The following is a 24057-nucleotide window of genomic DNA, read 5'->3' as shown; positions in this document are numbered from 1 at the left end:
TAAGTATTCTTTTTTTACTTTTTATTTTTTTTACTTTTTACTTTTTACTTTTTACTTTTTACTTCGATTATTATTTTTACCGAAATATGTAAATAATGTTATAAATTATATGCAATTAAAAATAAAATAAATAACATGTATACACTATTACTATTACTAGCACTTATAACCTACTACTTATATTGTAACATAAAAACATTTTGGGATATGTATTAGAGATGTATAGATCTTCGAACTTTCTTGACGAATGGTTTCTATGAGATTCTAGGCAGAGGGTTTGGATTTCCGATTTAAAGGGTCCTATGGCTCAAGCCCCTAGATCTAAATTAGCCATTCGAAGGGAAAGGGGTGATTGGAAGCTTATCTAATACGACAAGTATCCTAAAATGGAAAACACTGATAAAAGTAGAAACTCTCTAGTCATAGAAACTTAGTAAAATAAGAAACTTTCTAAAAATGAAAACTTTATAAAAATAGTAACTTACTAGGAATAGAAACTTAGTAAAACAAACTATACTTAAACACATACTTAAACTTAAACATGGGCAAAACACTTAACTACTCTTAAATGTCAATAGGTTGACTTTCCTGCTCACTCGTTCAACTCTTTATTCCGAGGAATAACACTCTCTCTACTTACTAAGGTGAATTCATAGCCCCTCTTTAATTGCTAGCAAACTTACTTACTTTTACTTGGGATGAGACACATGCTGTTTTTACTTATTACACTTTAGACACAAGTACCAAACTGTTAAACTATGCTATACCCGGCTATGTCCGACTAAGTCTCTACAGTGATATTTTTAATCGCTGCGGCATGCTTAATTATTGGGGGTAGGCCTATCGGGAGTAACGTCCCCGATACATTTGACCAAGTCATTGTATTACTCAATAATGAAATTAAACCGACAAGGACAGACACAACTTGTCATGGGGCAAACTTGAACGTTTAGTCTAAATATCACGCATTGGCATAACTTTTTGATCCTGCGGGAGATCAACTTTAGAAACTAAATCTTGTGGTCTAAAACAACGACAAACTTTTTGTTAAACCTATGAACTTCACTCAACCTCTTTGGTTGACACTTTAGCATGTTTTGTCTCAGGTACTGTTTGATTCAAGCTCTTATACTTACTGCTTATGTGATGCTACTTGGACATAGGATCAAGAGATATCGCATTTATTACTTCTGCATTTGAACATTTACGATATTGTTATTCCTGTCATTGTAACGATATTTCATTTTCCGCTGCGTACTCATTAAAGTTAAATTCATCATTTAGTATTGTTCTCGTTTATTATAATATGTTGGTATGTTTTGATATTAGTGACGTTCCTTCCAGACCCTATTGGGAGGACGTTACAGCAATTCCAAACGCCGTGGCCATCCTATGTGGCAACCAACCCACACCAACTTTTGCCGTATCAAGGCGTGGGTGAGGGGGCGTGGGGGTTTGTGCGTGGGTCTGCAAAGGGGAAGGCCACCGGTGTAGCTCAATTTTTTCAATTTTTTTATTAATTTAAAATATTATTTTATACCCTTTTAATACTTAACCCAATTATATTTTAACACATCATTACAATACTACCAACTCACACCAAAAACCCACACCACCACTACTCCACAAAAATAACCCACACGTCCTAGTTATCAAAAAGCAACTCACGCTCCCAACCCACGCCCCCTACCATTACGAATGGTCTAAACGGAGTACTAACGAGTAACGACTGCGATTAACAATGATTGATGATTGAGTGATGGATGAATGAACAAGAGGTTGTACTGTAACCAATTTTAATTTTATAGAATATGGTACGTTTGATGTACAAAATAAGTAGATAAAAATAAATAATAAAATATAAAATTGTAGGCATCTATTTTCATTATACTTCGTGCCAAATTCCTTTTCCTTTACAATCACCCCAAAATTGAGCTTATTGTAGTCGCAACAAATATCACATATGCTATCATCTCTGACCCTTTCTTCTCATTTTCTTTCTTTGATAAAAAAAACTCAAGAATTGCTACTTAGTAATTTATCCTTAAGTCTCCTTTCTTTTCTTTTATAAAAAAATCTCTTATAGAGACGACACCAATTCCCATCACTTTTAGTATATGTATAATTAGGGTGCGTTTGATAAAACTGAATGATTTAGCGCTGAATGGTTCAGAATCTGAATCATTCAAAGCCTCTGAATAAAGTTTGTTCTGAATGAAAATAAGCCGTTTGATAATCATTTAGAATGAATGATATTAACTGAATAAAATTACTTTATCAAAGTGTAACATGAATAAAATATTCAATATACTTGTTAGTTAAGTGTTCAGGATAGGATTTGAGGAGAAAATTACACAACATTTAGGCGCTTAATGGTTAAGAGAGTGTTTCACCTCTGAATGGTTCAGCACTGAATTCTGAACCATTCAGCACCATATGTCATTCAGAGGTCAGAAACAAACGCACTAAATGCTGAATGGTTAGCTATTCAAAACCACAGTGCAATATGGAATTAGAAAGTTTGATATTCAAACTAGTTCCATAGTTGTTACCAGTTGGGTGGACGAAACAAACACACACAGGGGGGACTACTACAACAAGTCAAGGAAGACGGTTATTTCTACATCTCACTCATTCTTGTTCTCTCCGTCCCCCTTTTTATTTATTCATTCATAAATTAATTAAATTAAAATCTCCCTTCAATCCATCCCCAATTTCATTCTTCAATCAAATCAAATCAAAACCCTAATTCATATAACAACAAATGGCTTTTGTTGGAGCCAAAATCAAAATTATTCAACCTCTCAATCTCAATGTTCATGCATCCACACATCCGCATTCGTTCACTAGTAATAATAATTGTAAGTTCACTTCATTATCATCTCCATTTCTCGGATCAACCCGAACCCATACCCTAACCCTAACCCGATCCATTTCACCACGTCGATCTGCTGCTTCTTCTTCTACTGTTGTTGCTGTTTCCGATGTTGTCAAGGAAAAAAAAGCTAAATCTACTTCTAATCTTGTAAGTTTTTTTTTTTTTTTACCTGAATTGTTATAATAGAATTATAATTTGTTTAGATTTATTGTTATTTGACACGTCAGCATTAGTAATTGCATTAGAATTGTATGATTAGGTCATAGATAAGTAAAGTTCTGTATGTGCCTTGTACAAATGGTTGGCCAACTACCTTATTATCGAGATATATTTTGTCACATATTATAACGACCAATTGGATAGATTTGAAACGAACGATTATCTGATTATCGATTTTAAAGTTTTAACTACCAAAATTATCAATAATAGAAATCAGCTCTGCAACCGCCTTCGTGGCCCAATGATTCAGCCCCAATACCTCGTGTATTGGCCATGGTTGAGGTCAAGGGTTCGATCCCTGCTATGTAAAAAGCCTGCGAGGGAGGTTTTACCGATGCGTACTCAGGAATTTGACCCGATCCACATGCCCATATGGATTGATGGATTGGGTCCCTGTTATGCGGTTCGGGTTTTCGCCCGGAAGCGCGTTTGAGCGTGGAAAATGATCCGGTGGGTGGTTTCTATCCTCGTCAGTGATTTCTAACGCAGCTTTAAAAAATATAGAAATAAGCTCTGGAGTTTCTTCATGTTCTTAATAATATGTTACTTCAAAGTATGTGAAAATATATACTCCGTAAAATATTTTTAAATATATGAAGGGATTGAAAGTTTGTTTATATTTTGGTATGATATTTTGGTATGATAATCAGACAATAGTTTGCTTCTTTTAATGTGCAATTTACCCTAATAACAAATGTTAGTTGTATTTGGAAGCTGTAACTGCTAGGCTATATGTTAAACATTGAGTTCTCTTGTTATTAAATATGTTATCGGCTTCTGTTCTCTGTGTGTGTAGTTGCTTACGAAAGAAGAAGGTCTAGAGGTATACGAGGACATGTACTTGGGCAGAGCGTTTGAGGACATGTGTGCACAAATGTATTATAGGGGTAAAATGTTCGGTTTTGTTCATTTGTACAACGGCCAAGAAGCTGTTTCTTCAGGTTTCATTAAGCTATTGAAGAAGGAAGATAGTGTCGTGAGCACTTATCGTGACCACGTTCATGCTTTGAGCAAAGGGGTACCCGCACGCGCGGTTATGAGCGAGCTTTTCGGGAAAAAAACTGGTTGTTGTCGTGGGCAAGGTGGGTCCATGCACATGTTCTCTGCCGAACACAACGTGCTCGGTGGGTTCGCTTTTATTGGAGAAGGAATTCCGGTTGCTACCGGTGCAGCATTCACTAGCAAGTACAAACGGGAAGTTTTGAAAGAAGCTGATTGTGATCATGTCACTTTGGCGTTTTTCGGAGACGGGACGGCAAACAATGGTCAGTTTTTTGAGTGTTTGAACATGGCGGCTTTATGGAAACTTCCGATCATATTCGTTGTTGAGAACAATTTGTGGGCGATTGGGATGTCTCATTTGCGTGCGACTTCGGATCCGGAGATATGGAAAAAGGGTCCCGCTTTTGGGATGCCGGGAGTTCATGTTGATGGTATGGATGTGTTGAAGGTGAGGGAGGTTGCTAAAGAGGCTATTGGGAGGGCTAGAAGAGGTGAAGGCCCGACATTGGTTGAATGTGAGACTTATAGGTTTAGAGGACACTCATTGGCCGACCCTGATGAGCTTCGTGACCCAGGTGTGTTACTCATGTTTTTAAATCTTGCAAGTTGCTCCTTTCCTCAAAGAGTTCCTCAAAGAGTTATTGTCTGGTTTGACTTTTTGTTGGATTCAAAATATATATGTGAATTGTCTATTATGCCCTTTATTCAATGAGCTAATTTAAATGTTAATTAAGGGAAGATTTTCTAATAATAAAAATGGCATAACTGGAACTTTAATGGTTTTTTTGTTATAAAAATTAAGGTACTATTTTTATTTTTGGGACAAACAAAAATAGTAAAGTGGGCAGTTTTTTATTACGGATGGAGTATAAATTGTACATCGTTAAATTTGGTGGACTAACATTATTTTTTTAAACATGGTAGCTGAGAAGGCCCATTACGCAGCCCGTGACCCAATAACACAATTAAAGAAATATCTGATTGAAAGCAAGCTAGTGAGTGAAGCAGACTTGAAAGCGATCGAGAAGAAGATAGATGAAGTGGTTGAGGATGCAGTCGAGTTTGCGGATGAAAGCCCAGCTCCATCTAGAAGCCAACTGTTGGAAAACGTTTTTGCTGATCCAAGAGGTTTTGGAATTGGACCCGATGGAAAGTACAGGTGTGAGGACCCGAAATTTACTGAAGGCACAGCGCAGGTCTAAGTTGTTTATTTAATTTTTTTTTTTTTTTTAATGAACTGTTTTTGGTTTCACTATATTTTTTAAATTTTTATATTTCTTGTGCTACCTTGTGCCTACAAATCAGTGTTGTAGTCTAATAATTATAAAGAAATTATGATTGAAAATTTTGTGGTTCCATTAGACAAAATATGTTCCATTTTTCTGCACTTGTTTGAACAAGGAGTTGGCGTAGTTGTGGTGACCTGACTTCCCATATAGGAGGTCAGGGGGCTCGACTCCCACTCGCTGCAATTTTCTCTTGTTACCCGACTATTCCATGGTCCTCAGAGGTTGCGGACATCTTGCGTTCGAACCTCTCCCGAGGGGGGTTTTACCACACGCGATGCCCGTATGGATTCGTCGTGGGGGTTTCCTCCTGAGGGGGGCGGTAGGACTGTAATAGTTCGACCAAGGAAATGATTGGGCAAGTGGGTTCCTACATCGCGTTCGGGTCCCCATCAGTGACTCCTAAGTCCTAACCGCCGTCAAAAAAAAAAAAAAAAAAAAAAAAAAAAAAAAATTTGATGCAGATCCATAGTTCAAGATGGTGCAGTTTTATTGTTCAATTTACTTCAGTTTTATGGTTCAATATGGTGCTGTTTTATGGACCAATTTACTGAAGTTTTATAGTTCAATTTGATGCAGTTTTAACGAAATAGTACTCATTTTATTACTAACATGGTTCATTTAGGACAATAAAATAGACAAATTTTTGACAGATTCAGACGTCATTATTCATATTCATATTGATTTCATATTAATTATTCTCATATTTCATATTTTCATATTAGAAATAAAAGAGGGAAACACTTGGAACAATATTCCCTATAATAGAAATAAATTTATGGGACTAACTAGGCATTATTTTTGGATCTTTGTTCCATACTTTAAGGGAAAGTGTTGGTGACAAAAGGGAGTAGAAGCTCCTATATAACGAGTTTCGAAACTCTTGCCATTGTTACACACAATCGACAAAAGCGAGCAGAAGCTCCTATATAATAAGTCTCGAAAAATCTTAACATTCTTACACAAAATTGACATTATAACAACCTTAACATCAACACCTGACCGAATCTGATGGTGGTGTTTGCACTGATTGCAGAGTAACTTTGTAAGTTTTACCATTCTCGTGAACATATCGTTCTTCCTTTTAAATTTCATATGTAATGGGGTGTTTGTTTTGATTCGGTTTGTAAAAATGGCAGGGGGAAAATATGTTAAGGCTTCCGAATATGGTAAATCTCTTGTTTGCAGGTGCGATCATATTAAATCTTTCTCAATCGTACTCTTTAGGGTTGGGTGTGAATTGGGGCACCAAATCCAGTCATCAACTCCCGCCTGAAACGGTGGTTCAGATGTTAAAAGACAACGGGATTAAGAAGGTTAAACTATTTGACACCGATCCAAATGTGTTAACATCGTTAGTGGATACCGATATTGAGGTCATGGTGGGCATCAAGAATCTGGATCTAGAGGCTATGACTATCAAAAACAACGCCGTGAAATGGGTCAAAGATAACATTGTCAAATACGTTGACAAAAAGGTCAAGATAATGTACGTTACGAGTTGTTAACAGTTAAATTTTTTTATATGATTAGTTCGCGAACAAATTGTTAGTTCATTATCTTTGATTGTGTAGGAGTGTGGCTGTTGGGAACGAGCCGTTTTTAAAAGACTATAAGGATAGGTTTATCAACTCAACGTTACCTGCGCTAGAGAATATTCAACGAGCGTTGAATGAGTCAAAACTCGGAGACAAGATCAAGGCCTCGGTTCCGTTCAATGGGGATATTTACATGTCCCCACCGTGGAGGCCGTATCCATCTGCAGGGATTTTTCGGCCTGATGTTTCTGATGAGGTCGAAGAGATAGTGGATTTTTTATCAAAGAATAACGCTCCGTTTATCGTCAATATCTATCCGTTTTTGAGCCTTGCGATTGGGGACGGTGGTTTTCCAGTTGACTATGCGTTTTTCGATGGTGGTGATGGTATTAAAGATGGCAACGTCGAGTACACGAATGTGTTTGATGCACATTTCGACACTTGTGTTTCGGCTTTGAAACAAATTGGCCATCAGAATATGTCTATAGTAATTGGGGAGATAGGTTGGCCCACTGACGGAAATAAGTGGGCCAACATATCTCTTGCTTCTAGGTTTTATAACGGGTTTTTACCACGAATAGCGGGTGATAAAGGAACACCATTACGCCCTGGTTATATCGAAGTGTACCTTTTTGGTCTCCTTGATGAGGACGCTAAGAGTACACTTCCCGGGGACTTTGAGCGACATTGGGGTTTGTTTGACTATGCGGGTCAACCGAAGTTTAAAACTAACTTATTATTAGAAAAAGGCGAAAACAAGACATTGGTCGGAGCCAAACACGTAGAATATCAATCTAAGAAATGGTGTGTTTTGAAGCCAAACGCGCCTCATGATAAACACAAACTGAACGAGACCACCACTTACGCATGTGATCGCGCCGATTGTAGTGCAACCGTTGATGGTGGATCATGTGGCGGTCTAGATTATGATGATAAGGCATCTTATGCTATAAACTCGTTCTTTCAAGTGTCTAAACAGTTGAAAGCAAGTTGCGATTTTCAAGGGTTAGCCTATGAAGTTGACAAAGACCCGTCTACGGATAATTGCAAGTTCAATATCCAAATCAAGCCATACGAACTGTCGGAATATGATCCGGAATCACCATCACCATCACCATCATCGTTTTCATCATCGGACTCAAACGTTCCTCAGCCGATGATTATGATGGTTTTAACACTTTTAACCATGGTTTCATTAATTTTCTTTTAGTTAGTACCACCGTTTTATATATAAAATTTTTTAACAAGTTCCTCAACAATAACAAGAGTAATAAACCCATTATTTCAATAACAAAATTTTGATGAAATATACATGAGTGATTGTTGTTTATATTTTACAAAATAGTTTGGAATTTTTTATTTTTTTATGAGATTAGTTAATGTCTATGGAAACTCCTATCTTTTGGGGATATTTCGAGTAGTGTTTACTCATCTTCAAGAACTTGTGTGCCATTTACTTTTTTATTATTTATACTAGTGAATTGACCCGTAAAATTACATGTTTGTTTAAACGAAACAGTTTAATTATATGTTTTAAGTATTAAGTGAATATAAATATTAAAGTCATTTAGTTTAATGAATCGTGGAACCAAGGATTCCGACAAAAACTTATCGTTGTATTTACAAACATATTAATATACTTAATTTGATCAGGGTAAATGAACTACATTTATTCACCTACCACCCTCTTTCAATTTTCGTCACAACCACTATTTCCTTGTTATAAAGCCTATATTACAACCTTTTATTGAGATATGTATTTTGCATATATATGTAACGTAATTAATCCCGTAAAGAGAATTCATGTTTAAATAATAATAATATAATAATTATAATTATAATTATAATTATAATTATAATTATAAAGTTTGCTTTAAAAATGAGTATATTTATTTTTAATAATAATTATTAGTAATAACAAATGACTCTTGCAATCTTTCAAAAATTAAAATACATTTATTATATAAAATTTGCACAATATTCTTCAAATTTGTACATGTGTTCATGGTAGGGTGTTTTGTAAACGATTGTACAATTTGTTTTAAAGTTTGTACATATGGTCATGATGTGTTTTATTATAAGGTTGTATATATTGCTTCAAATATTTTACATATGATTATGGAGGTGTTTTACCATAAGGTTGTACATAATGCTTCAAATATTGTACATATGGTTATGGGTTATTTTATTATAAGGTGGTACATAATGTTTCATATATTATACAATTAACAAGTTGATATTTTAATTAATTACAATAAATTATTTTAATGACATCATCATGGGAGCTTAGATTTTTTTCTATCTATTTTTAAATTTTTTTTAAGCTTGAATAATCTTTATTTATAACATCATTATTTTAAATATTAAATATTTTAATTAAATGCAATAAATTATTTTAATGACATCATCAGAGCTTAGATTTTTTTATTTATTTTTGAATTTTTTTAAGTCTAAATTATCTTTTTTTATGAAATTATCATTTTAGAGATTTATATTATACTAGTGAAATGACCCGTGGAAACACGGGTTTATTTAAATGAAACAGTTTAATGATATGTTTTACGTATTAAGTGAATGTAAATGTTAAAGTCATTTAATTTATTGCCCCGTGGAACCACGGATTACGATTAAGAAACTTGTCATAAATTTTACAAACATAAAGTTCGTTCAAAGTTGAGTATTTATATTTATATTTTTAATTTAATAATAATAATAATAAATGTCTTTTAAATTTTTTTAGAAAAATAAAATTACAATTTATGAGAGATTAATATTTTCTTTTATAAAAAATTTTGTATTATTTTTTAAATTAAGTTAATATATAACTATGACATCATCATTATGAAAATTAAGCTTAATGATGACATCATCATTTTAGAGATTTATTAAAGTATATAGATAGATAGATAGATAGATTATAGATAGATTAATATTTAATTCTACATATTTGTTATTTATAGATACGCTTATATAATCAATAACGTTATCTAAATCAAGGCTCTTGTAATGTTTCTTTCATTAGCTTACAAGAAAAGAAAAAAAAAGTTAATAATAAGAGCAGATTATGTCAATATCTTCATACAACCACCGCATTACACTTCGTTAATTACAACCTTACCATAACTAGGTCTATAACCTAACAATATGTAATACTTACGAAAATTATTGTTATGACTGATGCTGATACTTAATCTAATTTTTTAGTATTTACTGAAATTCTTACATATATTTAAAACTTTTATATATACAAAAGACCTATTTTTTTATTAATTTAACAGGGCCCATATGAAAAATTGGAATTGACGGGACGATCCAGACCATAACCTTTTAAAATCTCTACCATCACTACAAATGGCCTTATTGTTTACCTTTTATTTTAACAGCTGTACGAGATCATTCATGGGGACTTAACCACCCACGTGTTCATCTGCAGTTGCATAACCTGCCCCCAACTGCTGTCCAGGATAAAACCCGGCCAAATCCGAGGGCATGAGCGGTAAAACCCCCTCCCACACTGCCCCCGCAACGCGATGTGCGAAAGGCACCCTTGTGTGGAATTCAAGGGTAAAGGGGCAACCTTGTGTCCAATGTTGCACCGCACGGGAGTCGAACTCCTGACTTCTCACTAAGAGAGACTACCACATTAGCTACAACACAAGGTAGTCTTATTGTTTACCTTGATTTGTACCCATTACGCACCATATGCATCGACTATGTCCAAACTCCTAATTCGAATATCCTTTTTGTAACAAATAGGAGTAAAATTCTGATCTCTTATTATTGTTGGAAGTTACCATTGATTTCCAAACATTTTCTAAGAGGTTACATTCAAGAAAAGTGATCACGAAATTTGAAAGCCTGAGCAATCATGTATTTAGTCCATCTGCAAATACTACCTAATATTCACAAAACCAATAGTCAATATCTTTACTCACTCATATAATGTTTGAGCAAACAAACATTGCTTCCCGACTCAAGAAGAGAACGGTTCCCCAATGTCCTTTGAATCATGGAATAGGAAGGGGTCATGGGTTCGATCCTAGGGATGACATGATTTTCTTTAAAACAACTGAACACTAATAATGGTCGTATATATTGACCATGTTAAGTAATCTTGGAAACCCGAGCCTTAGTCCAAAATGAAAGATTTTAAATTTGGGCCGAATGTTATGTGATCCACATTTGTAGGTAGTTGAACGAAAAAGAGAGTGTTTAGACGTGGGTTTTACAAGTTAAAAGGATAAGTAGTCAGTAGTCTAGTGGAGATCATGGGTCAATAGTCAAAGGCAGAAGACTTCGTTATTGTTACTCCACGTTTACAAGCAGCATGTATTTTATTATTTATTTAAATTTAAATTTAAATGCTAGTATTAGCCTAGTGAGTCTAGCCATGGAAAAGTAGTCACAATGCAGTCTCAAGGTGTTTTTGGTATTGTTTTGCTCTTATATATTTATTTATTGTATATTTTATATTTGAGTGACATGGAATAAAAAGCATGAAAGAACATATATGTTCCAATAGACTTTATAGAGAGGTTTTACCGTATTCGTTCACGGACTTCTACGCGGAACATTATCCGAATGGATGTGTTCCCGGGTACCGTCGATCGAATTCGGGTTTCCGCCAACGTGCGTGTTACGTGCAAATGATGAAGGTCGTTAAAATAAATGATCTACTGATGTTAAAAAATCGCCGTTCAGAAAAAAAGAAAAAAAGAAAATCATTTCATATGAAGAATTCAATACTTGTAACTATGACAATTAAAAAAGCACTTGTATTTATGTACACTGATTCGTGAATGTTTATATCCGATTTTTCACAAGAATAATAGATGAGGCACATTTGTTATTTTAAAAACTCTTTGCCATAACTACTTGGGCGTAACCTATTGGCCATCGAGTTCCCTATGAAGCAGGAGATCCAGGTTCGAATCTACGTCAAAATCGAATTAAAAATGGGCTCTTGACCAGATGGGCGTCAATGTGCGCAATTCACCCGGTTACGGATCTCGTCGCTCGGGGGAGCTCGTCACCCTAGGTTTTACTCGCTAGTGGAGCCCAATGTGATTGTTGCTAGGGAGGTTTTCTCTGCGAAACCAAAAAAACAAAAACATTTTGCCGATAAACAATTGCAGAGGCTACATTATGTGTTTTTAACTAGTTAACTAGTAATGAAAACGTTTGAGGTATAGTGCTAATTTTTTTTTTTTTTTTGGCAAAAAACAAGAGAATTAAATAATTAAATCCTTTCATCCAAAAGATGAGAAGATGGAGATTACAAACTGGAGGGATTGAAGTTGCCCTTGGATCGGTTTCAAGGTATCCTTCCGGGCAGCGATAGAGGCTGGGTTATTATAGCTGCATCGGCATAGTCGAAACGGTTGGTCCCTTGATAAACAACAGGAGTATTGTAGAGGGGGGTGAATACAATTCTTTTTAATTAACTTAAACAGTTTAGACAGTTTAGTATTCAAGCAAGTAAATTAAATAGAGTCAAAGGTAATTTTCAACGTTTTATTCTTTATTGATTAAATCACAAAAAATTACAACTATCCTTGGCGGAATTATAGTTGGTTGATACAGATTTACCTAAGTATAGCTATTGAGGATATTCTAAGCTATTACACGTTTGGACTCTAAATAAATAAACACACACCACTAGTTGTTACAATAGTGGATACACCAATTTATAGTGGTCCTATTAACCGTGTAATTGTTCTATTGTTCACTGGTACATAGGATGTCTGTACTTGTGGGGACAATTGTGTCAGAGAGCGTGCTCCCTTCTTTCCTCTTTGGTAGCTATTGGCAGGAACACCCTAATTCGGTTTGGCACCACTATTTGTTTAAACAAATAGAATGTTGTGTTCTCTAGGCTTTGACAAAGTATAACACATGTCTGCACATGAGTTAAACTTCTGCATTCTCGCGTAGTCTTGTAAGGTCACTTGTCAGTCGCCGCATCGTATCCTTTTATGTTCAACTTTGTCTTCAACTTCTGTTGAATAGTACAATTGATGTAGACCACTCAGGAAACTACTATGCTTGTAATGGAGCATAGCTGTCTTGTGTTGTATGCTGCTATCCAGCTATGCTGGTTCTTCTATGTTGAGTCACTTGATATTCTTGAATTGCTGAGTACACATCCTGTGCTGATTTGAAGAATATTGTCTACCTTGTGCTAGTAGACTAGGCAGCATACTAGACACTCGACATAGCAATATTTGCTGTCTATACAAAAATAAACTTGTGCTGGCTGCACATTACATCTTAGTGCAAATAAATTCTTTTTTTTCATAATTAAATCCTTAATTATTTTGAGGACTCAACAATCTCCCCCTATTTGATGATGACAAAACCTATAACATATAGAGAAAGCACTAAAGTCAGCACTAAGGGACTTAATGAAAAATAGTCAGTAAATTTGTCCCTTTTTGGTTTGTTTTGGGATCTTTTGCTGAGTTATCTATATCTTATAAATTGATATGATTTTGAAGATAAACTCATTTTATTTTCATTACAACAGAGTATATATAATAATTTACAAAGCAGTATAATGAAACATGAAATGACAAAAGACACAGTTAAGCACTAGAAGGCTATCCATCTTTATCTTTATCTTTCTCTTGTTCATCACCAGATAGCTCTTCTTCCTTCACTTTCACGGCTGCCCAGGCTTCAGGGAATAAGATAGGTATCTCAGTAGGATCAAATACTGGAATTTGAGGGGGTAGAATGATGGGATCTCTTCTGTGTGGGCCTGCACCAATAGATTTCTTCTTTTTAGGCTTTTGTGAAAGAACTTCTTCTACATTCACTTCTGTTGCATTCCCATACTTGATTGCCTTGTTAAAGAGTTCTTGAAGTTCAGGTTTCTGTGTATCTTTAATACCACTTTTACCTTTACCAATAAAGTACTGCAGTATCTCCATCCATTCACTGAATCCTAAGGTTCTTAGTTCAGTGTAATCTACCCTCTCATGAACATTATTATCCCTGCTAATACTGAAGGACCTTTTTGTGCCTTTATGCACCTTGATGATCTTACCAGGGTTAGATCTTCTGGTCATAACATCAGTGTATTTACTCCTAAAGAAATGATCAGATAATTCTATGGTTCTTTCAGTTTCAATAGGAGTTGCAGCAGGTACCTTCTCAGCAGCTTTCAGTTCATCAAATGCCTTATCCTGTTCTTTAAGTATGGCTTTAGCTAACTTGAGGAATGCAACCTCTTGTTTTCTATCAGCAGCCAACTTAGCTTCTTCTTCCTGAAGCCTCAGCCTCTCAGCATATTCGGCATCAGCATCCTCCCTTCTTTGCTTTTCAAGTTGAACACTTAAAAGATAATCATTAACAGTAATATTAAGGGATTTTGTTGTTGCAATCAATTGCCTGCCCTCATCTGTATTTAGGGCATCACAATATTGACTTAAGCCCATGTCAAGCTGCAAAGCCTCATAGAAAAGGGCTTTCTCCTCATCAGTATGGAGCCTTTGACCACTGTTGAATAGATACATACTAACATCAATGTTGAATTCCAAGGCATTAATATAGAATTGCTGGTCCAAAGGATGATACAACATTCTGATGTGGCGAATTCTTTCTGGTATAGCTGATGCTCTTTGTTCAAGCAGCTCAGGAACAGTGATCGCAAGCCTGTAAGCCTCCCTTTCATCTGGATTCATTTTTCTGATGTCAGGCTTACCCTTTGCAGCTGAGTCATCTTCCCAAGTGGTATACTTATCATTCTTCTTGGGGGAAGATGGAAGATACATAAAAGGTGATTCTGCTGTGCCAGAAGGACCCACTGGTTCAAATTCAATACGTTCATCCAGTGTCCTGTCAAAGTAAGCAAGAGTCCGGGCATGTATTGGTGATTTAATGAAAGTTGAACTCCCCCTGCCCCAGACTGTGAAATCAGCAGCATCAACATAATCAACATCATTATTAGCACCCAGCTCATCCACCTTAGCTGGTTCGTCAACACTTGTTACACCCAGCAGCACACTTCTGGCTGGGTCTTCAATCACAGCACTCTTTGCTGTGTCTTCAGTACCAGCTTACTGATCAGTATCAGCTAGCACAACTGCCGCAGTATCTTCACCAGCTGCCTCAACTAAGGGCTCTTTCCTTAGGGGCTGGTTGTCCCTAGGGGCAGATTTTACCCTTTGTTTATCAATTGGCTTGGGTTCAGCTAGTGGTTCTTGTGTTGATACTGGTTCTTGTGGAGGCAGATAGGAAGTAATTGCAAGATACTCCCCCTCAATATTATCATTATCAAGGTTGATGACTTGTGTTGGCTGTTGTGGTGCAGCTGGCTGAGCAGAAGATGCAGGTCGAGAGGATTGGCTGGTTTCCAACATAGCATCCAGCCATTTCATGAATACATCAGCTCTAACTCCTCCTGACTCAGTCAAATTCAAATAATCTTGCATCTCTTCAGGTGTCATCTTTTTAATTCTATCTGCTCGCTCAGCATACAACTTTGCCTTCTTTTTGTCATATTTCACCATGAACTTAGCATTTCTTTTTAGAGCATCTCTCTTGTATTTGTCTATGCTGAGCAGTTCATCATGAATATCCATCTTTTCAGGGTCGAGGCTTCTTCTATGCTCAATTGTATGTCTTTTACGAGCAGCATAGACCTCAAATTTTGCATTAAAGGCATCATTTAATTCTTGATTTGTCTTCTGATGCCTCTCCATCTTTCTTTTCATCTTTCTTTCAATGGTCTGAGAGACAACAAAAGATTCAGCTACAGCCAGTTCAGAAGCATCACTGGGCTTACTGCCAGAACCAATATCATCCACAGATGTGGCAGGTATACTGGGTTAAGATTCACCAGCAGCCGTGACACCTGCTTCAGTATGAGCGTTGCTGGGGCTTACTGCCAGTACCTTGACCAGTACCATCACCACCATCATCACCATCTCTCCTTTGCTGCTTTGGAGCTTTCTCATACTCATGCTCCCCCTCAGTTTGTTTTCTCTTCTTGTGTTTCTTAACTTTCTTCTCCCCCTTTTTGTCATCAGCAGGGGCAGAAGGATGGTCTGGGAAAACACGTACATCAAGATCACTATCTGACTCTGGAACAGAAAAAGCAAAGTTGTTCCAGTCAGCATCAGCAGGAGATAGATGGGCACCAGGATCGACACCATATTGCCTGAGATAAAGGTTTGAAGATCTGACTTCATTCCTAGCAACACCCATGGCTATTTGATCAACACTCGCTCTGACATCAGCCTGAAGAGAAGCCATGCATTGCATTGTCTCCACCAAAGTAACATAAGCAGAAGCAGGAATCATGGTAGCCATCTGCCTTTCATGTGACTCCAATATCTCTTCTAGTTCCCTGTTTTCTTCATTAAGGAACATGTTCCTTTGATTTGCAGCATCAAGTTCAGCTTGAAGATGGGTAATATGATCAGTATATTCATTATGAGAGATGATTCACTGCTTAAGTTTCTCTTCTCCTTCATGGTGTTGGCAAATGGCATCAACTACTAAATCTGCAAAGGCACATACTTGTTTGAGCTGGCCTTCAATAGTAGACGTTGTAATGCACCCAGCTCTGCGAATAGCTTCAGCCATGCAGTCAGTAAGAGTTTCCCTAATTGTTTTGGTGATATCAGGTGTGATTATGGCAACTGTCCTGTAGACAACCAGAGTAAATACCTCAACCACCTCAGAATCAACAGAACCACTGGTTGAGAGGAGATCACAGGCAGCTACAACAGGAGTACCTCCGTGGGGTGGTGGAGGTGGAAGGTCATTATCTGACTCGTCACCATGATCACCATCATTTTTACCTTCACCCGAAGGTTTAGAACCACTGGTATCCTTTGCAGCAGCATCATCAACATCATCACTTAGATCCACTGGTTTGTGTTTGGAGCCAGACACATCATCATGAATGACTGGCTCGTCCTTACCAGTACCTTTATCAGCATCATCATCAGATGAAGAAGATGATGAGGAAGAGGCTGATGAATCAGAAGGTACTGGCAAATCATGAACATTCTGTATCACACATTTTTTAGTATCAGGATCAATGATGAACTTGAGAGGCCTCTAAGTACCAGGCCATGGAGAAATAGTTAGGGCGATGCCAAACAGATGGTAGTAAGGTTGTTCATTAATCTGCTCCAGTGTGGCCAGCCTCTCATATACCTCTTCACGTGCTGGTCGATCAAGCTGAGATAGTAATTCAGTCAGCTCCTCGTCAGGTAATTTGCTGGCTGAAATTAATGCACGTTGAGGATCAATAGTCAGATGATCTACCAGCAAGGCAACTTTGGGAGAAATAGAAGCTCCCCTGTAAATGAAGTTGGGCACAACTTCATCTGGATCTGGTACCTTGCACACATACTTGGGCTTTTCACCAGAAATGGAAGCCTGAGTAGAAGCAGTGTTAGCAGCAATAGAGGTACCAGCATCCATAGTTGGTTCCATAGAACCAGTAATAGCAACAGGTGACTGTGCAGAAGGTGAAGAGGCAGTATCTGCAGCACCTTTAAAGAAAGTATCCGTTGTTGACTCATAAACATGTAGATTACCAGCAGAATCCACATTAATAAATTATCTTGATTGAATATCAGCAACATCCGGAGTACCAACAGAACCAGTAGGTTCAGAAACTAGAACCTCCTTAACAATATTATCAATGACCTCTTCAAGAACAGGAGGAGGTTCTACAATCATCTCATCAACTACTTAAGAGTCAGTAGTTGAGGTAGCAATACTGGAGATAGCAGGAGGAGTAGCAGTAGTATCAGTAGCAACTAACTCCTCATTAACATTAAGAACAGTGGAACCAACAACCACGTTAGCTCCAGTATCACCAGCAGCAGTAGAAGCAACAGTACTAGTATCAGCACCACTAGTAGAAAAATCAGCAGTACCAACACCAGTAGCAGAAGCAGAGAGCTCTTCAGTATAAACAATAGGATTCTTTTCATGCTCCCCCTCTGCTTGTTCATCTACCCTGCTAAGAACTGAAATAAAAGAACATTTAATGTTAACAACTGTAGAACCAAATAAATTTTACTCAACAATTGCATCTGGTGTTGGTCTCTGGGGACAGATTGGTGATTTAGTCAGCCCTTTGATTGAGATAGAGTAAGGTGTCTGTAAGTGTAGCTGTGACTCTGCTGACTTATTGACAACACATGTTGACCCAGATTGTGTAAGAGTTCTGGCTGGTAATGATGTAGGAGTGTGACTCTTATCATGATACAAGTAACATTCAGGTTGTGCAGTAGCCTGAACTGGTTCAACACGATGAGGAGCCAACTCAAGTCTGCTTTGGGGGTCAGTTATGTTCTCAGCTGATGGTACTGTCAGCAGAGGATATTTCATGAAGTATAATTTTGAAAAATGTGGAATTGCCTGGTTAGAAGAATATGGGTTGCTACTTTTCTTAACACTAGTTTTAAAACCAGTCAGCTTGGGAGCCAAGGTTATACCCTTAACTTCACTTTCATTTTTCAAGTCAGCAGTTAAAATATTTTGAATTAAGTTAGAGATTTCTGCTGTTTGGTCTAGAGACGCACCAGGTTCCATAGCCACATTCTTTTCAGAAGCAGTAGTTGAGACTGGTGCAACCTCCCCTGTGGCATGCTTGGAGCTAGCTTTCACCCGTTTGGATTTGCCTGTTACCAAGAAATATATAAGAAATGGATTCCAATACTAGAAGTGGATAGTCAGTATATAAGACTAGGGCTGTTCTTTATTATCAGAGAGCACTAGATTCTAATACAACTACTGCTTTACCGGTATCTGAGACGGTGGCTGTTCTAGTTGAGGTAGCTGGTTGATGTTTCGCGAGGTGTATATAAAATAGCTTATATTTTTACAGGAAAAACTATTAAATACGATACATTTTTACACAAGATATTTATTTATTTATAGAATGGATATACTTAAACCTTGCTACAACACTTATAGGCAGTGTACCTAATCGTAAAGTAGTGTAGTTTTTAGTAAGTCCGGTTCGTTCCACAGGGAATCTTTTTAAACAAAGCTTACCGCTATATTAGTTTACTTTTATAAAAATACAAATATATATATATAAGTAATATTATTATTATAAAGGGGGGTTTTTACCGTTTAATGACCGGTTTGTCGATTTTAAAACTTTAGTCGCAGTTAAAACCAAATGTAAAATAATAAATAAATACAAGACTTAATTTAAAGCGTAAAGTAAATAACGATAATGAAATTGCGAATAATAAAAGTGCGATAAAATAAACTTGCGATAATTAAAAAGTACGATAATTAAAAGTGCAATTAAATACAATAACAATAAATAAAAATGCGATAATTAGAAGTGCAATTAAATATAAAATAAAGGAAATTAAATATGAAATAAAAGAATTATGCTTATTTAAACTTCCGTAATCATGATGTTTGACGTGTTGATTTTAGTTTTATGCCCATGGGTTAATTGTCCTTTGTCCTGGATTATTTAATATGTCCATACGGATTTGTCCATAATAGTCCATCAGTCATAAATATAAAGAGCGATAGCCTTCGTCAAATTATTCTTATTCCCGAAGTCAAATATTCCAACTAATTGGGGATTCGAATTGTAACAAGGTTTTAATACTTTGTTTAATGAATACACCAGGTTATCGACTGCGTGTAAACCAAGGTTTTACTACTTTGTTAACAATTACACCAATTACCCTTGAATGTAATTCACCCCTGTTTCAACAAGTCTATTAACTATTAATCCAGTTCTGTGTTCGGTAAAATGAATAATTATTGGTATTTATAGATATCCCGCCCACCGTACCCAGTCAAGCGTATGTGGTTATATATAAATACGTCGAATTATAAGTTTGTATATTAAATTAACAAGGTATTGTTTAGTTAATATAAAACCCATTAATAGCCCATAGTCTAATTTTCACAAGTGTCGTTCTTTTGTCCAAACCCCAATTATGGTACAAAGCCCAATTACCCAATTTTAGTAATTAGCCCAACATCATGATTACTTTGGATTAAATAAGCATAATAATAACTTAGCTACGAGACATTAATATAAAAAGGTTGAACATAACTTACAATGATTAAAAATAGCGTAGCGTTACACGGACAGAATTTCGACTTACACCCTTACAACATTCGCTAACATACCCTTATTATTAGAATTAAAATTAAAATTAAAATTAAAATTAAAATTATAATATATATATAATACGTTTTTTTTAGAGAAGAAGAAAAAAGATGATGAAAAATGATCAGAATTCGGTTGGCTTTATAGGGAGTTTTAAACTTTGGGCCTCCGCAACTCGCGGCATTTTTTGCCTTCAAACTCCGCGAGTCGCGGAGTTTGCTTTTACAGCTCACACAAGTTTGGCTCTTTGTTTACCGACGGTTTTATAAATAAATATAATATATTAAATAATTATAAGAATTATTTAAATATTATATTATATTTATGTGCATAGTTGACTTGTAATTTTTAGTCCGTTGCGTCGAGCGTTGAGAGTTGACTCTGGTCCCGGTTCCGGATTTTCGAACGTCCTTGCGTACAATTTAATATCTTGTACTTTGCGTTTTGAATCTTGTACTCTTGTAATTTCGAGACGTTTCTTATCAATAATTGGAACCTCTTTGATTGTATTTTGTACTTTTGAGCTTTTTGGTCGTTTGCGTCTTCAATTCGTCGAATCTGTCTTTTGTCTTCACCTTTTATTATTTAAACGAATATCACTTTTAAATAGAACAATTGCAACTAAAAGCTTGTCTTTCTTGAGGAATAATGCTATGAAATATATGTTCGTTTTTAGCATTATCACTGGTTTCTTCCGTTTAGCAGCTGGCTTACGCTGAGGTCCCTCCCCCTTAGTTGGTGCACTATCAGAGGTAGTCGATTGGGTAACTCCACCCTGAGCAGCTAGATACTCAAGCATTGCTGGCGTCAAGGCAGCATATGGAGCAGTAGGTTTCGTTTTTGGCATTCCCCCTTGCTTAAGAGTCAGGTCAAATGAAAGATCAGCAATCTGCCTATAGGCATCACCCAGCTCGTTTTCAAAAATAAGGCTCAAAAACCTTGGAAATGGGATCAAATGTGTTCGTTTGGTGCAAGCACCTTTTCCATTAACCTTAGGTTGATTTCATCAGCATAATCGATGTTTTTGTTGAACAGAAGCCTATGACCCATCTTTAGCTCAAAATCTGAGCATTGATCAAAGCTGCCAGACTTCTGGCTGATGCACTAGGTCAGCAGACCGAAGAAATAGTACCACAACGGTGGTATGTGCTTCCTTAAGGGGCTGTGGGCTATAACACCAGAATATCCAATGATTTCCAGCACTTCTCTTCTCACGTTGTCACTGGTTGGTGAAGTAACAAATGGTCCACCTGGCAGTTGAAGGGCTCGTCTGATAGCTTCGACGGTGATGGAACACATTAGGGTTTTGGTCACCATGCCGTGAATACATGGTGTACCCTGTGGAGTGTTGGTGATGGTAGCCGTGTACCAAAATTTGCCTAAGCAGGCTGGATAAAGTCGAGAGGGAACTCCGATGATAGATCTCGCCAAAGGGCATCGCCTGATGTAGTCAATCAAAGTCTCATAGCCCATGTTGGCTTTAGACTTGGGGATGGAAAGAGCATGTGCAGCATTGCCTCTTGATAGGCGAATAAGGTCATGTGCTGGTGCGTTTGCAGCCTGTACAACGCTTGGATTCAAGGCAAATAACGGTGCCTGTTCCTGTTGCTCCTCCGATGCCGGTGGTTGTTGTTGTTGTTGTTTAGGAAGTTCCGGTTGTTGATGTTGCTGTTGTTCCTCAGGTTGGTTTTAGATAGGTTATGGTTGTTGTTGTTCTGACATTGTTGATTGTGAAAAAGATGAATGTATGAATGGTTTAAAGATTTGGGGATTTTTGAGAGAGAAAGGTAAATTTGAAAGTTAATAATCGAAGGTTATTATGGAAAGTGTATCGCTTTATTTAACCTTTCGGATTGGTGGAAAAAGTGCAGGAGAGAGAAAAATGGCAACTGTCATCTGCAGGCGCGTGGGCAGATTTGACAGACTGGCATGTTTTCGAGGGGACAGAGAATGTTGACATGACGTATAATCGGCTTGAACACTCATACCTCCCATTAAGCATTAAATGCAGCAGGTTTTAATTCAAAATTAAAGTTAAAAACCACAAAATAAAGTTTGTATTAAATACAAAAATTCTTTGTTACATTTAATATGTCTTGAATTTAATTTAAATCATTGGGAGTAAATAAGTTTCAGTTGTAAGGTATCATTTTAGTAGGGGGAGCTATTTATTATTTCATTTTAGACATTGAATAACCATGACATAAAAGACATTGTTGTGCTGATTGTTTGACATGTAGGCAGTAAGTAAAAAATTGTGACTTACTAGTTTGCCCTACATGCTGTAAAGCCAGCACACCAACAAAATTGTCTTTTATTTTAGAGTTCAAGCATACCCAGCTCAGAGATGATATAGTTAAAACATTTCTCATCTAAGGGCTTTGTGAAAAGATCTGCTAACTGATGGTCTGTAGAAATAAAATGTAGCTCCACATCTCCTTTCTGAACATGATCCCATATGAAGTGATATCGAACGTCGATGTGCTTTGTCCTAGAATGCATCACAGGATTGTTGGTGATAGCAATTGCACTGGTGTTGTCACAGTAGATTAGAGTTTTTGTAACATGAACACCATAGTCCTTCAGTTGGCTTTGCATCCATAGTACTTGAGCAGTACAACTACCAGCAGAGACATATTCTGCCTCAGCAGTAGATGTGGACACAGTATTTTGCTTTTTGCTTGTCCAAATGACTAGCCTACCACCCAGTAACTAGCAACCACCAGCAGTACTTTTTCTGTCTATTTTACACCCTGCAAAGTCAGCATATGAATACCCAATTATCTCAAAATCCTGGTCTTTGGGATACCAAAGACCACGTTTAGCAGTACCTTTCAGATACCTAAATATCCTTTTTACTGCTTGCAAATGTGACTCTTTAGGATCAGCTTGATATCTGGCACAAAGACATGTGGCAAACATAATATCTGGTCTGCTGGATGTGAGATAAAGTAGGGACCTAATCATATCTCTATATTCAGTGATATTGACTGGTTCACCATTGGGGTCAGCATCTATTTTGATAGATGCTGCCATTGGAGTCCCTATATCTTTTAAACAGGTCAGACCAAATTTCTTTAACATATCTTTGATATATTTATCTTGACTTATAAAAATTCCATCATCTAGTTGTTTAATTTGCAATCCTAAAAAGTATTGCAAATCTTTTTGTAAGCTCATTTCATATGTCTTTGACATGAGTTATGAAAAATCTTGACAATGTTTTTCATTTTTAGATCCATAAATAATATCATCCTCGTATATCTGTACCAATAAGAGATCACCATCTATCTCCTTTGAGAATAGAGTGGTATCAATTGTTTCAACTTTAAAACATATACTAGTGAGATACACATGAAGTGTCTCATACCATGTTCTTGGTGCCTGTTTTAGGCCATATAGAGCTTTGTCTAACTTGTAGACATGGTCTGGATATTTACTGCTTACAAAACCAGGAGGCTGTTTGACATAGACTTCTTCTTGCAGCTTTCCATTTAGAAATGCAGACTTAACATCCATCTGGAATACCCTAAAGTTCATCATAGCAGCATATGCCAAGAAAAATCTAATAGCTTCCATCCTAGCCACTGGTGCATATGCCTCTCCATAATCCAATCCTTCTTCCTGTTTGAAACCCTGAGCTACCAATCTAGCTTTGTTTCTGATCACAATCCCATCTTCATCCATCTTGTTCTTGAAAACCCACTTGGTACCAATGATCTTCTTAGTTTCATCATCAGGTTTTGGTACCAATGTCCAAACCTTATTCCTATCAAACTGAGAGATCTCTTCTTGCATAGCTCCTACCTAGCTTGGATCTTTTATTGCTTCTTCAGGACATGTAGGTTCAATGGTAGATATAAAGTTTACATGCATACAAAAGTTGCTGGTTGCATGTCTCCTTGTCTTAACACCACTGGCCAGATTACCAATAACCTGCTCAATTGGATGCTCCTTTGTCCATCTCGTGTTATGAACAGGTGAGCTTGTTGTGCAACACACATCATCTTGATC

At 36.7% G+C, this 24057-nt stretch overlaps 2 protein-coding genes across 2 annotated transcripts; both read left to right on the top strand.

Annotated features, from left to right (window-relative positions):
• The first annotated feature begins 2568 nt into the window (after window positions 1-2568).
• On the top strand, window positions 2569-5453 carry LOC139876862 (pyruvate dehydrogenase E1 component subunit alpha-3, chloroplastic-like). The gene is made up of 3 exons (XM_071864243.1): window positions 2569-3025; window positions 3894-4674; window positions 5024-5453. The coding sequence occupies exons 1-3, from the start codon at window positions 2765-2767 to the stop codon at window positions 5299-5301; spliced, it is 1320 nt and encodes a 439-aa protein (XP_071720344.1). The 5' UTR covers window positions 2569-2764; the 3' UTR covers window positions 5302-5453.
• Window positions 5454-6551: 1098 nt separating this feature from the next.
• On the top strand, window positions 6552-8133 carry LOC139875877 (glucan endo-1,3-beta-glucosidase 8-like). The gene is made up of 2 exons (XM_071863169.1): window positions 6552-6874; window positions 6960-8133. Exons 1-2 carry the CDS (start codon window positions 6552-6554, stop codon window positions 8131-8133), a joined length of 1497 nt encoding a protein of 498 aa, XP_071719270.1.
• Window positions 8134-24057: the final 15924 nt, after the last annotated feature.

This window comes from Rutidosis leptorrhynchoides, chromosome 11 (genome assembly GCF_046630445.1).
Source record: "Rutidosis leptorrhynchoides isolate AG116_Rl617_1_P2 chromosome 11, CSIRO_AGI_Rlap_v1, whole genome shotgun sequence".
NCBI classification, from domain to species: Eukaryota; Viridiplantae; Streptophyta; class Magnoliopsida; order Asterales; family Asteraceae; genus Rutidosis; species Rutidosis leptorrhynchoides.
The sequence above is the reverse complement of the archived record's forward strand: the minus strand, read 5'-3'. Positions and strand labels throughout refer to the sequence as shown.

Excerpts from the sequence above, each read along its gene's own strand:
- LOC139875877 (XM_071863169.1), top strand. The coding sequence starts at position 6,552 with ATGGTAAATCTCTTGTTTGCAGGTGCGATCATATTAAATCTTTCTCAA. Across the intron at positions 6,875-6,959 it reads GACAAAAAGGTCAAGATAAT|GAGTGTGGCTGTTGGGAACG; the intron begins GTACGTTACGAG and ends TTGATTGTGTAG.
- LOC139876862 (XM_071864243.1), top strand. The coding sequence starts at position 2,765 with ATGGCTTTTGTTGGAGCCAAAATCAAAATTATTCAACCTCTCAATCTC. Across the intron at positions 3,026-3,893 it reads CTAAATCTACTTCTAATCTT|TTGCTTACGAAAGAAGAAGG; the intron begins GTAAGTTTTTTT and ends CTGTGTGTGTAG. Across the intron at positions 4,675-5,023 it reads TGATGAGCTTCGTGACCCAG|CTGAGAAGGCCCATTACGCA; the intron begins GTGTGTTACTCA and ends TAAACATGGTAG.